This window comes from Neodiprion pinetum, chromosome 7, assembly GCF_021155775.2.
Source record: "Neodiprion pinetum isolate iyNeoPine1 chromosome 7, iyNeoPine1.2, whole genome shotgun sequence".
Taxonomy (NCBI): domain Eukaryota; kingdom Metazoa; phylum Arthropoda; class Insecta; order Hymenoptera; family Diprionidae; genus Neodiprion; species Neodiprion pinetum.
This window is the reverse complement of record NC_060238.1, coordinates 434,703-447,961: the sequence shown is the minus strand read 5'-3', so window position 1 is coordinate 447,961 and position 13,259 is coordinate 434,703. Positions and strand designations below refer to the sequence as shown.

At 38.2% G+C, this 13,259-nt stretch overlaps 2 protein-coding genes across 7 annotated transcripts; one reads left to right on the top strand and one right to left on the bottom strand.

The window, feature by feature from the left end:
- Window positions 1-309: 309 nt before the first annotated feature.
- LOC124222906 (uncharacterized) lies at window positions 310-9,586 on the bottom strand. Of its 6 annotated transcripts, none has more exons than XM_046634397.2 (10): window positions 9,429-9,586; window positions 6,525-6,561; window positions 6,041-6,064; window positions 5,359-5,710; window positions 4,652-5,035; window positions 4,334-4,511; window positions 3,839-4,081; window positions 3,427-3,480; window positions 1,294-3,032; window positions 310-517 (listed from the first exon to the last, which is right to left on the bottom strand). In XM_046634397.2, the coding sequence occupies exons 2-9, from the start codon at window positions 6,537-6,539 to the stop codon at window positions 2,993-2,995; spliced, it is 1,290 nt and encodes a 429-aa protein (XP_046490353.1). In that variant the 5' UTR covers window positions 6,540-6,561; window positions 9,429-9,586; the 3' UTR covers window positions 310-517; window positions 1,294-2,992. The 6 variants fall into 6 exon arrangements, with proteins under 6 accessions (XP_046490353.1, XP_046490352.1, XP_046490355.1 ...); XM_046634396.2 differs by having other exon boundaries at window positions 4,334-4,514; window positions 9,429-9,585; XM_046634399.2 differs by having other exon boundaries at window positions 3,839-3,952; window positions 4,334-4,514; window positions 9,429-9,585.
- A 139-nt stretch (window positions 9,587-9,725) lies between these two features.
- On the top strand, window positions 9,726-13,101 carry LOC124222909 (eukaryotic initiation factor 4A-III). Its single transcript, XM_046634406.2, has 5 exons — window positions 9,726-10,008; window positions 10,993-11,328; window positions 11,446-11,668; window positions 11,758-12,012; window positions 12,213-13,101. Exons 1-5 carry the CDS (start codon window positions 9,864-9,866, stop codon window positions 12,463-12,465), a joined length of 1,212 nt encoding a protein of 403 aa, XP_046490362.1. The 5' UTR covers window positions 9,726-9,863; the 3' UTR covers window positions 12,466-13,101.
- Window positions 13,102-13,259: the final 158 nt, after the last annotated feature.

Sequence of the window (13,259 nt, the reverse complement as noted above, 5' to 3'; positions counted from 1 at the left end):
ACACAGAAATGTAAAAATGGCATAGATTCCACGAAACCGCAGTGGTAAATTCGCAGAATTCATACCATGAGGGTTCGCTATGCAATGGTATCACTTACCGGACTCTAAATCCCGTTTTATACAATTGAATACATACGAATAGTATAGATAATAAGAATTGTTCTTCAATGAGGGAATAAGCAGCTGTATAAAAATCCAACAGTCTGTCTTTCTCCTTGTGAACTCCCGACAATCACAACTGACAAGTCTCCTGCAGTCGCAGGTGGTGTACAAAAATGCAGGGAATTGGAAATATGCGAGTACACAGGATTCTATTTTGATGAAGTCATGTATTATACATTTATTTTGGTATAACAAAGTCAGCTGAACCAGAAGTAATGGCACATGTTCGGTGTCATCTGCCTTGTATCCGGCACCTTTTTTGCTTCTCTCACCGTGGATGGCATTTATTCACTCGAGGGATTCCAACTTGAGTTCATCTCAATGGAGGTAATAGTCCGCTCATCCTGATGGATATCTGTTAAGAAAATTATATTAATACAGACTCTCTAGCGCAAAGTAAAGAATTATGAATTTTGTTAGAGAACGAGTGTACCTAATGCACTTCATTGACTAATTTTCGGCACGTGAACCGTCAAATATCAAGCATATATGTTTCTCGCGGCCTCGTTCTAATAATTTCATATCGAGAGCTGAACGACAACAAAAATCAGTCAATTTTGGAAAAGCATAGAATTAGAGATGAAAAAATGAAGAAAAAAAGTAAAAAATTGCCACCATTTCAATTAAATTTTACACGGAAATATCTGCACCCTAAACGAACCTGTGGCTTGTGGTTGGTGTGGTAGTACCATCCTGTTTATTCGCATTATTAACCACGCAATTTCCAGTAGCGCAATGTCGGAAGTGTAAGAAAACGACGGCATGACTCTAGCGCCAGAGTTCGTCAATTTGTAGCATTTCACAGTTTTCAGCCAATTTGAACTCTAAACGAACGCCAAAAGCCGTAGATAGCACGCAAGTAACGTAGTACAATACACTGTGTACTATTTATTGATTTCATGTAAATATGCGAATTATTATATAGAAAATTGATAATCAGCCGCTGAAGCAAATACTTGATAGGGGGCAAGTTCGATTAAATTGAAAATGCATGAATTACACACGGAGGTGTATATGTATGTATACAGTAGAAGGATACAGATGTGTACGTATGATGGCATAGAATTGCATGTATTCTAAAAACGGTATTAATGAAAAAATAAAGTGAAGGGCGCACGCGTCTCAACATACCTTTTCCCACTTCAAAGCCATCAGCTTTGGAACGGAAACGCAATCGCTTCACGCTATCCGGTTATTGGAGGATGATAAATCGCCAGAGTCTCTATCCGCATCTATCGGGCGCTTATAGGCAAGAGGAGACCGTTGTTTTTGCTCTCCATTTATAAGAAGATGTCGAGCGTCGCCCGTTGATATCCGGCTAATCCAGTTAAGCGCTCGCATCTATAGCCGGGCAACGCCAACGCTTCGTTTGCACTCTCGTTATTGCAGTATAAGTGGCCAGTTGATATCGAGCTAATCCAGCCGTGCGTTCGCATAAACAAGCCACGCGTACAGACAAAGGTGACTGCAAATCGTGTTCTCTGGCAACCCAGGTCATTTTCCAATGGATTCGGACTAAACCGACAATTTTAGCAGTGTTTTTCAACAGCCACTTCATCGCTCGCATCCCAGGGCAACGCGTGGCCAGGGGCTAAGATCGATAACTTTGTATACCCAAAACTGGGATTCAATGGATTGCCTTTCTTGATTTCTATACTCCTTACATAATACACCCTAGGCACGATGTCACGATTCATGATTTAGATCGGGACGAGTCACATATTTTTTTCTACTCGTTTGAAATCTACCATGTAAAGAGCTGTGGGTGGGATACGTCGGATTTAATCATTTAAACAAATCAACGCCAATGTTGTCTCAAAAATCATTGGTTTTTTATCAATAATTTGGGCATTGTCTTTTCATCCAATCGCTCAGGGTATTAAAGAAGAACAATTTACAATTATTCGGCATGTGAAAATTCGATACAGCATTAAAGAATAAAAAATATACATGTATCGTAAAAACGGAAAACTGATTAAGACGAAATAAATACAACCGTGCACTACAGCATATCTGCGAATGACGAGTGAAATTATTATTAAAGGGAAGAGACACCCGTTCCATACATTTTGTATTTCACCTCTATCTCCGCAATGTATGAATTTCCGATTAGAAATTTGTAAACATACATTAAAAATCATCTCAATGACGTTTTCGGTTTATTGATGAACAGTCAGACATAATTGTTACATGTATAAAAAAAAAAAAAAAAAATAAAATAAAAATAAATGATACACAGCATGTCCCTCATAGCTCATGTTTACCCTTTCCACTGCGATCCTACGCTAACTAGGGAAATGAAAAATCTTATATTCAGTAAGGTTTCAAACTGTTGGCCTTTGGTCTATGCCTGAATGGAATATTATTTCAGTTAAAAAACCAACACTGTCGTCAGCAAAATACGTTCTCTACAATACGTGAGATAAACCTGGCAACAAAACTAATTCTCAACGAAACTCGATTCGGGGTATAAAATTTTATATCGAACGGTTAGCGATAGTCACGCGAAACCCATTCACTTTTGCTACACAATAATTGTCGTGGGAATCTAATACTAACATAGTGTCGCTATGAACCTAAATCTAAGCTATGCGTTAATAATTTTTTTCGGTCTAACTGCATCTTATGATAGGTATCTTAAAATGGTTATTTTAAGTTTAATATAAATTATACATTAAGGTTGCATTAATTCATAATTGAGTGGACTGCGTTTTTTTTCTTTCATACACAGGGTAGATCGAAACAGTTGTGGCGCAGGTTTATAACCGCACGCTAATCGCCGCAAGGTATTTATTTGTCTCCGACGAACGCTACCGATCGGTATAGTACTTTAGTACCTCGGCGGCATCGAGTCTGCCGGACCTGGGAAGCTAAAAGGTCAAAAATTGAAAATCGCAGATTAATTGTTTCGCTTCGTACCGCGGCTTGTTAGAGTTACAGGGCAGAAGAATCAAGACTGCCGTCAGTCAAACTGAAATATTGTTGTCCCTTCGTTGACGCTTGAGAAACAAATTACTTTTTCATGAAAACTGACGCGAAAAAAACGTGATTCTGCAGCCAGGTAACGGCACGAGGGAAGTCTAGGTAAAGCGAAGAAGGGTCTAGGACCAAGAAAACTGTCGTAATCAACTGTGATTCGGGACAATAACGGTTTTCATTTGAATGCGTTCGCTGCCTAAAATATCAACCTCGCAGACAGAGATTCATAATATACGATCCGTACGAACGCCAAACGGCAAAAAATCAGTGATAATATCAACTCACCGCCCGGCACTCCTTGGACCATAGGGATCCGTTCTGTCATATCCGTCGCTGTAACTGAAGTACACCGAAAAACCAATTAATCATACGAATTAAACGGACATTGGATTGTTTAGCATAATTTTTGAGGGGATTGTATCCTTGCCATGAATCAGTTTAATACAAAGGTTTTAACTGGGATTAAACGAGGACTTTACGTTGCCTTGAAAGATTAGAAGTTGTCTTAATTTAAGGAAGACACTTCTTGCCCAAATTTCGAGGCTTTTGTCTTGAGTTCAGTTGCTGAAGCGAAGCATAAGCTAAGCTAAGCTAAGCTTCACTAGCCATCCGGACGGCCATAAGAATTTCAAATACGTGTTTGTTTCAAATGAATTTTATCAGTCGCATATTATGGAAAATTATTTAAATTACTCACCCTCCACCGACTGGAGGGTACCCTCCGCTAGGAGCGGCACTTCCCGGTCTTCTGCTAAACATGTCCGCTTGTGGCCCGGGACCTGTGCTATAATTGGGTACTGCACCAATAGGCCTGTCAAATAGAGGAAAATTAGTAAGGGGAGTCCCTTCGTTCCTGTTGAATTGCATTGGTCCATCCTGAGTAAATCCCCCAGTTTCCCCTTGACTTTTAGTTATAACTCCTGACCCTGCTGGAAAACCCCTGTTACGCAGCGTTATAATATTATTAGTAAATTATCTTTCATCCACATCGAATGATCAGAGAAATTTTTTAGTACCTAACGTTGCCTAGTATATGTGAAATCTACGTGTCGTGCTTAGTTGGCATTGAGTTATTGCGTGAACGCAATTATTCTTTGGGATAAATTCGCCAGGAAGAACTTCGAAGAGAAATGAGAAAAAAGAAATCTACTTGTTTGGAAAGCTAAAAACATGATGAATTGGGAAAGCATACCCAGCTTCTGTGAAACCTCCGCCATAAGCTGCTGTGGCACCTCCATTCCTCATCGGTCCTGATACCCCGCGATCGTAATCGTTTCTTGGTGGATAATCGGCAGTACGAGCGCCACCAAATGTGTCACTTCGACCATAATCAGCTGGGCCACCACGACTGAAGTCACCTCCCATACTCGCTGCTTCAAGAAATAAAAATTTGCAAGCAGATCAGTATAAGCGTCATACATATGACTATGATCTAATACAACCATTTCATAGAGCAAAAACATGGATGCTATGCAGTTATAAGGTTCACTTAACTGGAAGCATTACTTACAAGATCGGCCCCCAAAATCTGCTCTTGCTCCAAAGTCTGCAGCTCGACCAAAGTCTGCACCTCTTCCATACTCCGGTGTCGCGGTAGGTCCGTATCCTCCAGAAACCCCTGAAGCAGGGCCGTATGCTCCTCCCATTCCTGGTGAGCTTGTCGAGTACCCTCCTAGACCACTTCCGCTATTTTGTCCGTAACCACCACGATCGTTGTATCCGCCTCCGAAATCAGCGCCACGACCAGTGTAATCGCCACCTCCCCGATTACCGTAGTCATTGTAACCACCCCCGGCACCGGGACCATTTCTGCTGCTGCCGAAATCACCTCTTCTACCAAAGTCACCCCGTCCACCTCGATCATTGCCACCAAAACCGCCATCCCGGCTACCACCTCAAAAAAACAAACTCACGTTGCTTCTCATTTGTCCTTTTATAGAATAATCTATTTTATTATCGGCATTATAGTTTAATTTGGACGATTTGTATCCTTGCCATGAATCAGTCAAATATGATAAGATTTAACTGGGATTATACAAGGATTATTTGATTTAGCCTCGGAAGATTAGGAACTGTCTGAATTACAGAAAGTCCTTGCCCAGGTTCTAAGGCATTTTCATAAAAAAATTTACATGCATCAACAAACTATATCACAATATCGATCATTTTGACATCTTGTATAAAAATTCTTTATCATACTGTTGTTGGTATTCTTACCTCGACGATCATTATATGGTCCCGGTCGTCCATCACGACCTCCGTCCCGACCTCCGCGTCCCCCTCTCATAGGACCACCCCGACGATCACCGTCTCTCCGAGCACCACCCCCGCCGCCACCCCCTCGAGATTTTCCTGTCGATTGTTCGACGTTGATGGTTGCTCCTTTGAAACTTGAATTGTGAAGAGTTTTGATTGCCGTTGCTGCATCCTCTTCCCGTGCCATATGAACAAATCCGTAACGGTTCATCACATCACACTCTGTGACTTCGCCAAAACGTAGGAACAACTGACGCAATTCATCGTTTCGACAATTTTCTGGCAGTCGGCCGACAAAGATCTTAGTTTTTCTCTATCGATGAAAATAAAGAAACATATTTGTGATGTGGAGAATTAGTAGGGAATATTTTTGAATAAGTATTTATTTTTACCATACAATTATTCCAAATCAATTTAGGAAATGATAAAAGTAGGTTCGACATGCAAAATCCAAGTAGTACTGTATCTTTCAAATCGACCATATAAATGTACAATACAAACATGGTGTCTGTTGAAGAGTCAACTTTTCTATAGCTCGATCCAACTAATGAACAAATCTCACAAAATTCACTTTGAATTGATGTGAAATACGTCGAGCATGGTTTAGTATAACGAGTGGGTGATCATGTGCTTTTTCACTTACCGGTGCAGCGGTAGAAACTATTTTCTGTAAAGAAAGAAACACCAGTTACTACATTAAATATTAATAAGAGGAATTGTGTTATCCCAAATTCCCCTATGACAAAAACTAGACAAGGAAAAAAATAATTAAACAGCAACTTCTCATCCTAATAACAAGGTCAAGTGGTAGAACGTAAGGCTCAAGTTGCCATATACGAGTAAGACAATACCATTGACTAACGATTGAAATTTTATGGAATTTCATGGAAACCTGTTTTTTTTTTTTTTTAAGCAAAAGTAATGCGATATTTGGCTGAATTAGGAAATTTTAATGTTAAGCAAAATCGGCTACCACCTTGAGCTTAATCGAAATAAGATAAGGCAATTTTAATATGAAGCGAGAGTACAATAAATCTCGCCTACTTTATAATTTATTCCTATCCAATAATTAATATTGTTTACACAAAAAAATTAATAGGATATCTAGCTAGTGTAAAAGTAAATACCTTTTCTTCAGTCATTTTCGTAAGAAGGAAGTATCAGCTAGAACAAACACAAAATAAAGATACAATTGGTATAATTATTTATATGCAAAAACAACAAATATTATTGCTGGTAAACTGTAAGAAATATTTGTGAGGGCCAGAGAGGTGATTCCATATACGGAGAACCACCGGCAGCTTAAGGGGTTAGGTGGGTTTCAAAATTTCAAAAAATGGAATTTTTTTTTTTTGCTCATCTTATAATTGAATATGTTGAGAATATTCCTTTAAAATTTTAAAACGATCCGAGTCATATTCTAAGAGATATAGCCTTTGGATGTTTCACCCATCAGGCTATAACCGAGCGTGACGCAGGTATATGGAGGCAGGTATATCGAGGCAGCTGCTTAGCTATTGTTCGTTTATTTTTGTGATGCGAATACTAGGCTTAGGACTTGCCGGATGTAAAAAATTCTGTGGTTTGATGGATATAAGTTCCTCATTCTTGAATGCGTCAACGTACAATTTTTATGTTGATAAAATACATGAGTGCGTCATAACTGTTGCCGAAACAATTTTGTTGTCTGCTGCAAATCAAGAAAAAAAATTAACGTGTGATGAAAATAATGTTGAAGATACGACAGATGTTACCGTGTCAGGTGATGGCACGTGGAAAAAACGTGGGTTTGCATCATTATACGGTGTAAGTACGATTATTTACATGTTATTTGAATGTAAATCTTCAATCGCGTTTTTCTCGAAACTACATTTTTGAAATCGGTAGTCACGATTCCTCGAAAACTTATGAACCGATCTCTTTCAAATTTTGCACACTTCTTCAAAATAACATTATCTCGTACTTGAACGAAGGAATTTTTTTTTTTTCTATTCCAAGTAATTTTTCAAGGCCATGAAGGGTGCAAATTTTACTCAAAATAAGGGTTTTTTGTTTTCAACGCCGCCAAAAATGTAATTTTTGTTTTTTTTTTTTTTTCCTTCGTCCAAGTACGAGTGTTGAACATCTACTAACAGAAAATTTTTGGTTTTTGCATTTCAGATAAATCTGTCATGAGTTATCCTGACTACGCCGAGAGAACTTTTTTTTGAGGGGTCATAGCAGACGACGTGTCCACGCCTTAATTTTCAATATTTTTCGATGAAAATTTCACAAACTACTTATAAAATATGTATCTTTTATGTGTTAAATTGATGGAATGAAATATTCTGTTGATTAAGTAAAAAAAAATTCATAAAAATGTAGCTATTTTGAGCTTTTGAAACCCACCTAACCCCTTAACGCATGAACGTCGGTCACGACTCAACAGCACACTTTTCTCTTAGAATATTTTACTGTGCCGCTTCCACCCATCGCAAAGTACGACACCACGGACCATAAGCTCGGCGCATATCTAGAGTCACTTGGACCAATAGCAAGTGCCGTCATGCACTGTAATCGTAAAGTAAGCTCAGGGATATTTTCAAGAGAGCCCACAGATTTTGTCTTTTGAACAACATCATTATTGCAGTGCAGGGTGTCATTTCCATGAATCGAACTGATTCTTGAGGTTCTCGCATGTGCGTTGATGCATTTAGAGAAAGAGGGTGTGTCGCGTGTTAAGCCCATGAGATCCTAGGGAATGAAGCAAGAGACGCCTTGCAGCGTTTGAACGACAAATAATCTATGTGAATCCCACGAATTCTTTTGCCTTAAGCTCTAGTTTTTCCTCTCCGCATAAGGGAACATAAATCACTGAAAATACTAGCAGACGAAAATCTTATCTACATTTCCGCCCTATTATACAATTACGAAAAGACGCGAAGCCGTGTTCAAGATAGATTGTAGACCGAATACCCGGTGATGCGCCATTAACCCTTCAGGACATGGGTGTTTTGACTGCCATTATTTACTCTGGCCATGAGAAAAAATCTCATGGCTTCTGCGCATGCGCTCAGTATATTTTATATACAGCTTTCTCAAGAAAATATCATTTATTTATAATTTTCAATGTTTTTTAAGGTGAAATAATTGCTCAAATTTATTATTAAAGTAATGTCAATTAAATATTCACAATGCAAAATAACTTAGATCTAAGTACTCATAAAATGTATTTGTCAGGGTTATATATAAAACAAAAATATTGACTTACGTTTATTTAACAACTTTTAATAATATTCGTTTAATGAATATCAACAATTAAATTATAAATTTTACATTTTTGAAAGCAGATAACACAGCACAACATTGCACAATTATTCTTTAGGTATATGTATCATGTAAACAAGTATGGCGGACGCATACTACGGAACGACCCGAACTATGCCGAAAAGAAACGAAAGCTAAAATCTCTCACCCTTTAATACTCTGGCCATGAGAAAAAATCTCATGTTCTCCAAAAAATTATTTTTTTTCGCAATTTTGGTTTAAAAAAAAACAGTTTTTAGTGAATGTGTATCTAGAAAACTAAATTATAGGAAGATACAAAAATTTTCAAGTAGTCTTTCCATTTGAATTTTAAAAGATATTTGAGATCTACGTTGAGCATGAGAGAAAATCTCATAACCCATGTCCTGAAGGGTTAAAGGCCACCTTGCCATGTCGGGTTTTCAAGAATTTTCAGCTAGCTTCGCGTGCCCTAAGTCGCTGTTCTAGTGCTAGAACGTAAATATTACGAGTGTTGAAAGAGCGGGAAGCATAATATAATCTCGGCTGCTCAAAAATTTCTGTATTTCGACATATTACGCCTTAAATAAATGTACACTGGCGAAAACAAATTGGAATCCCCACCCGCATAGCGTGGCTCAACGGGTCATTGGGATAGCGTTACGCCGATACCGGAGAAGACATCAAAGATATTTCAAACACCGAATCTATTGCATTTTAAGCTTTCAGCTGATAATGAACGAAGCTAATCAATAATCTGTACTCACCGGAATGCCTGCGAATGGGTAAGATTAGTTTTAAACTGAAAACGTATTATTGAATGAAATTATTTATCGACTAGACGACCATCAACGCCACAGAAACGGAAACGGAATGGACGTCGCAAAGCCGGGTGGCGTCATTCCCTCCAACAATACCAAATTTCTTCGAGAGGGAGACGGAAGTCGATCGTACCGCTCTCTGACGGAACAGGATGAAAACGTGCAGTGCCAAAGCAGGACATGACGTATGTACCGCGTCGCTTTAAGCACACTGTTTAATTAATCACTTCCGCTTGTAAACACTCGTGTGCATTCTGCAGCACCCCCACCACTCCAATGCCGACTCGATTCTGTATGGTCTAAGGGCATTCTGATTGATTCTGATATTTCCGATTGTGGGGAAGTGTCAGTTGGTGTCAGTTCCAGTAGGGTCTAAGCAAGATGTCGGAAGTAAAGTCACGCCGTGTCGCGCAAAGTGAAGATTTGTCGAACGTGGAGTTTGAAACCAGCGAAGATGTCGAGGTTATCCCGACTTTTGATAATATGGGACTCCGTGACGAACTACTACGAGGGATTTACGCCTACGGTGGGTCATTCTCATGAATTTTTATGCGGCGAAGACAGCTAACCTGAAAATGGTTACGACTTTTTACAAAACTGTAACCTACATCTGTGCATACACTCATGCTAATATATCTGCTAATGGTAATCTACCAGAAACCAATCCAAAGATTTTCCATTTATTTCAATATTTGTTAATTACTGGAGAGGCACTTGGGATGTATAGGCTAAGCAATAGAGCTCGAAAATTGATACTATCGTGACGAAAATCTTAGAAGCAAACCTACTGTGCCATATCACGATATAGAGGGGGTTCCATACTATATTCCGACCATATTTCCAATTCCCAAATGTTATGCTTTTTTTTTATAAACAATTTTCATAAAATAATGGCATTTTTTTTAAGTTTTTCGCTTACAAAATCGAAACTACTTGACCAATCTTAAAAGTGCGAATGAATGATTTGTAGAGTATCAAGATGCGCACAAAATGAGATGAAGAACGTTCCCATTCAATAATTGGGAAAAATCAGGAAAAGTGTTAAAATCATTCCTTCACACTTTCAACATTGGTCAACTAGTTTCGATTTTAAAAGCGAAAAACTGAAAAATAATGTCATTTTTTCATGAAGATTGTTTATAAAAAAAAAAAAACACGTAACACTTGGGACTTGGATATATTGTCAGAATATAGTACGGAACCCCTCTACATAATGTCACAGTCGGTTTGCTTCTAGGATTTTTGTCACGACACAATGCTCTATTGCTTGGCCTAGTATGATGAATCTTCATAGCCAGTATAAACAAAATGGACAGATTAACTTGCTGATCTTGGTTAGAAAATGTATAAAAAAGAAGGATCTGTACTTTAAGCTAACCGTTCATTGCTTTCAACTTGGTGCACATCTTGCCCAAAGTAATGTGCGCACACAGCTCCAAGAATTTCGCAAACACAAAGCTTTCAAACTGTGGTTTTTCATTTTTTAACCACAAAAATTTTGTTTTAATAGGTTTTGAGAAACCGTCGGCAATTCAACAGCGATCTATTAAGCCAATTATGAAAGGGCGAGATGTGATCGCCCAAGCACAGTCAGGTACTGGTAAAACAGCCACCTTTTCAATCGCCATATTGCAGTCGTTGGATACGCAGGTCCGTGAGACCCAGGTTCTCTGTCTGTCTCCCACACGCGAGCTTGCTACACAGATCCAAAAAGTGATATTAGCTCTGGGTGATTTCATGAATGTGCAATGCCACGCCTGTATCGGAGGTACCAATTTAGGCGAAGATATCAGAAAATTGGATTACGGACAACATGTTGTATCCGGTACTCCAGGTCGAGTATTTGGTAAGTAAACAACGAGTGTCGTTCACGTACCGTATTGAACCTATAGCCATTATATCTGATTCAGAGTCTTTTACTTTCTGTTATGTTTGATCTGAAATCAATTGCATTGCATTGCAGACATGATAAAACGCAGAGTATTGAGAACAAGAGCGATAAAAATGTTGGTTCTGGATGAATCGGACGAGATGCTCAACAAGGGATTCAAAGAACAGATCTACGATGTCTATCGGTATTTGCCCCCGGCTACCCAAGTTGTACTAGTTTCCGCTACGCTACCCCACGAGATCCTTGAGATGACCAGCAAGTTTATGACTGACCCTATACGTATTCTTGTTAAACGGTAATTAAAACCTCTTGTGCATATTCGCTTATCATACCTAGCGGTTCTCATCTATAGACAATTCTTCAATCACTTATTTTTTATTCCAGCGATGAATTGACCCTGGAAGGTATCAAACAATTTTTTGTTGCGGTCGAGCGTGAAGAATGGAAATTTGATACTCTGTGCGATCTGTACGATACCCTTACAATAACACAAGCTGTTATTTTTTGTAACACAAAACGCAAGGTAGACTGGCTTACAGAAAAGATGCGCGAAGCGAACTTCACCGTATGTTCCATGCATGGAGATATGCCACAAAAAGAAAGGGACAACATAATGAAGGAATTTAGATCTGGTCAAAGGTATGTAATTTCACCCGTGCCTAATCTTCAAATTGTTACAGGCATCATGTGAGCAAGTGTGACAATAATGTCAATACCAAAATTCCAAAATTAAGACACACTGATCGATTCATTTTATTCGCCAAATTTTCTATGTAACGCGTATTTTTTATCTAGCATATCCTACAAGTAATAATGACATGTGTTTTCTGAATCCTCAGTCGAGTATTAATCACAACGGACGTGTGGGCTAGAGGAATAGATGTACAACAAGTATCATTGGTGATAAACTATGATCTACCTAATAATCGAGAATTGTACATTCACCGAATTGGACGTTCGGGACGTTTTGGAAGGAAAGGTGTATCCATCAACTTCGTAAAAACCGATGACATCAGAATTCTACGTGATATTGAGCAGTATTATTCCACGCAGATTGATGAGATGCCCATGAATGTCGCCGATTTAATCTAATTCAAATATTACCCGTTCTCCTTAACGTTTTGATGATAACCAATAATAGTACTATTATTTCTTTTTGTTGCAAAGTTCCCTATATCTATGAAATAACACTAGATTACTTGTACCGGTTTCTTCTAGCTCGTTCATCCTATTCCTCAGAATAGAAACAATGGTGCAACATATTTCTACCTGTGAATGAATACCTATCATTATTTATATTAATAATTATGCGTACCTGAAACACCATTATTGCAGGTCTATTGAAATCTGTTATTTTTTTTTTTCTTCGCGTTAGTTCATTTCAAATTGATGTGCAAACTCAGCTGACAGGGACGTCCTGAATAGCAAAATATATTTTCCTACAAATCAATCTGTAGACTACTTTGGATTTTTGGAAAAGAAACTTTTTCTGTGAGCAAATCGTTTCGCTATAAACGTCGGATTAGGTACGATATTATTTACATAAAATAAGAAGTATGACAAATGTAAAGTTTTATTAAAAATTCTTTATGCGCGGATTAGGTACGATATTGTATGCATATAATAAGAATTATGATAAATGTTAAGTTTTAATAAAAATTCTGTATCCACAAGTAACGTTTCATTCTTGAAACATTGTTACATCAAGGATAACTTGTCATATACCTATTTATGTATACGTATATTTCATAATCACTAAGAATAAAATATTCAGACCCTATATCACGGTTGTTTAATATTTGTATCATATCCACACAATATCTTAATCCCAGTCATGAAGAACTTTGAGAGAAGTAAAATCGTCAAATCACATCTGCTCCTGAGTC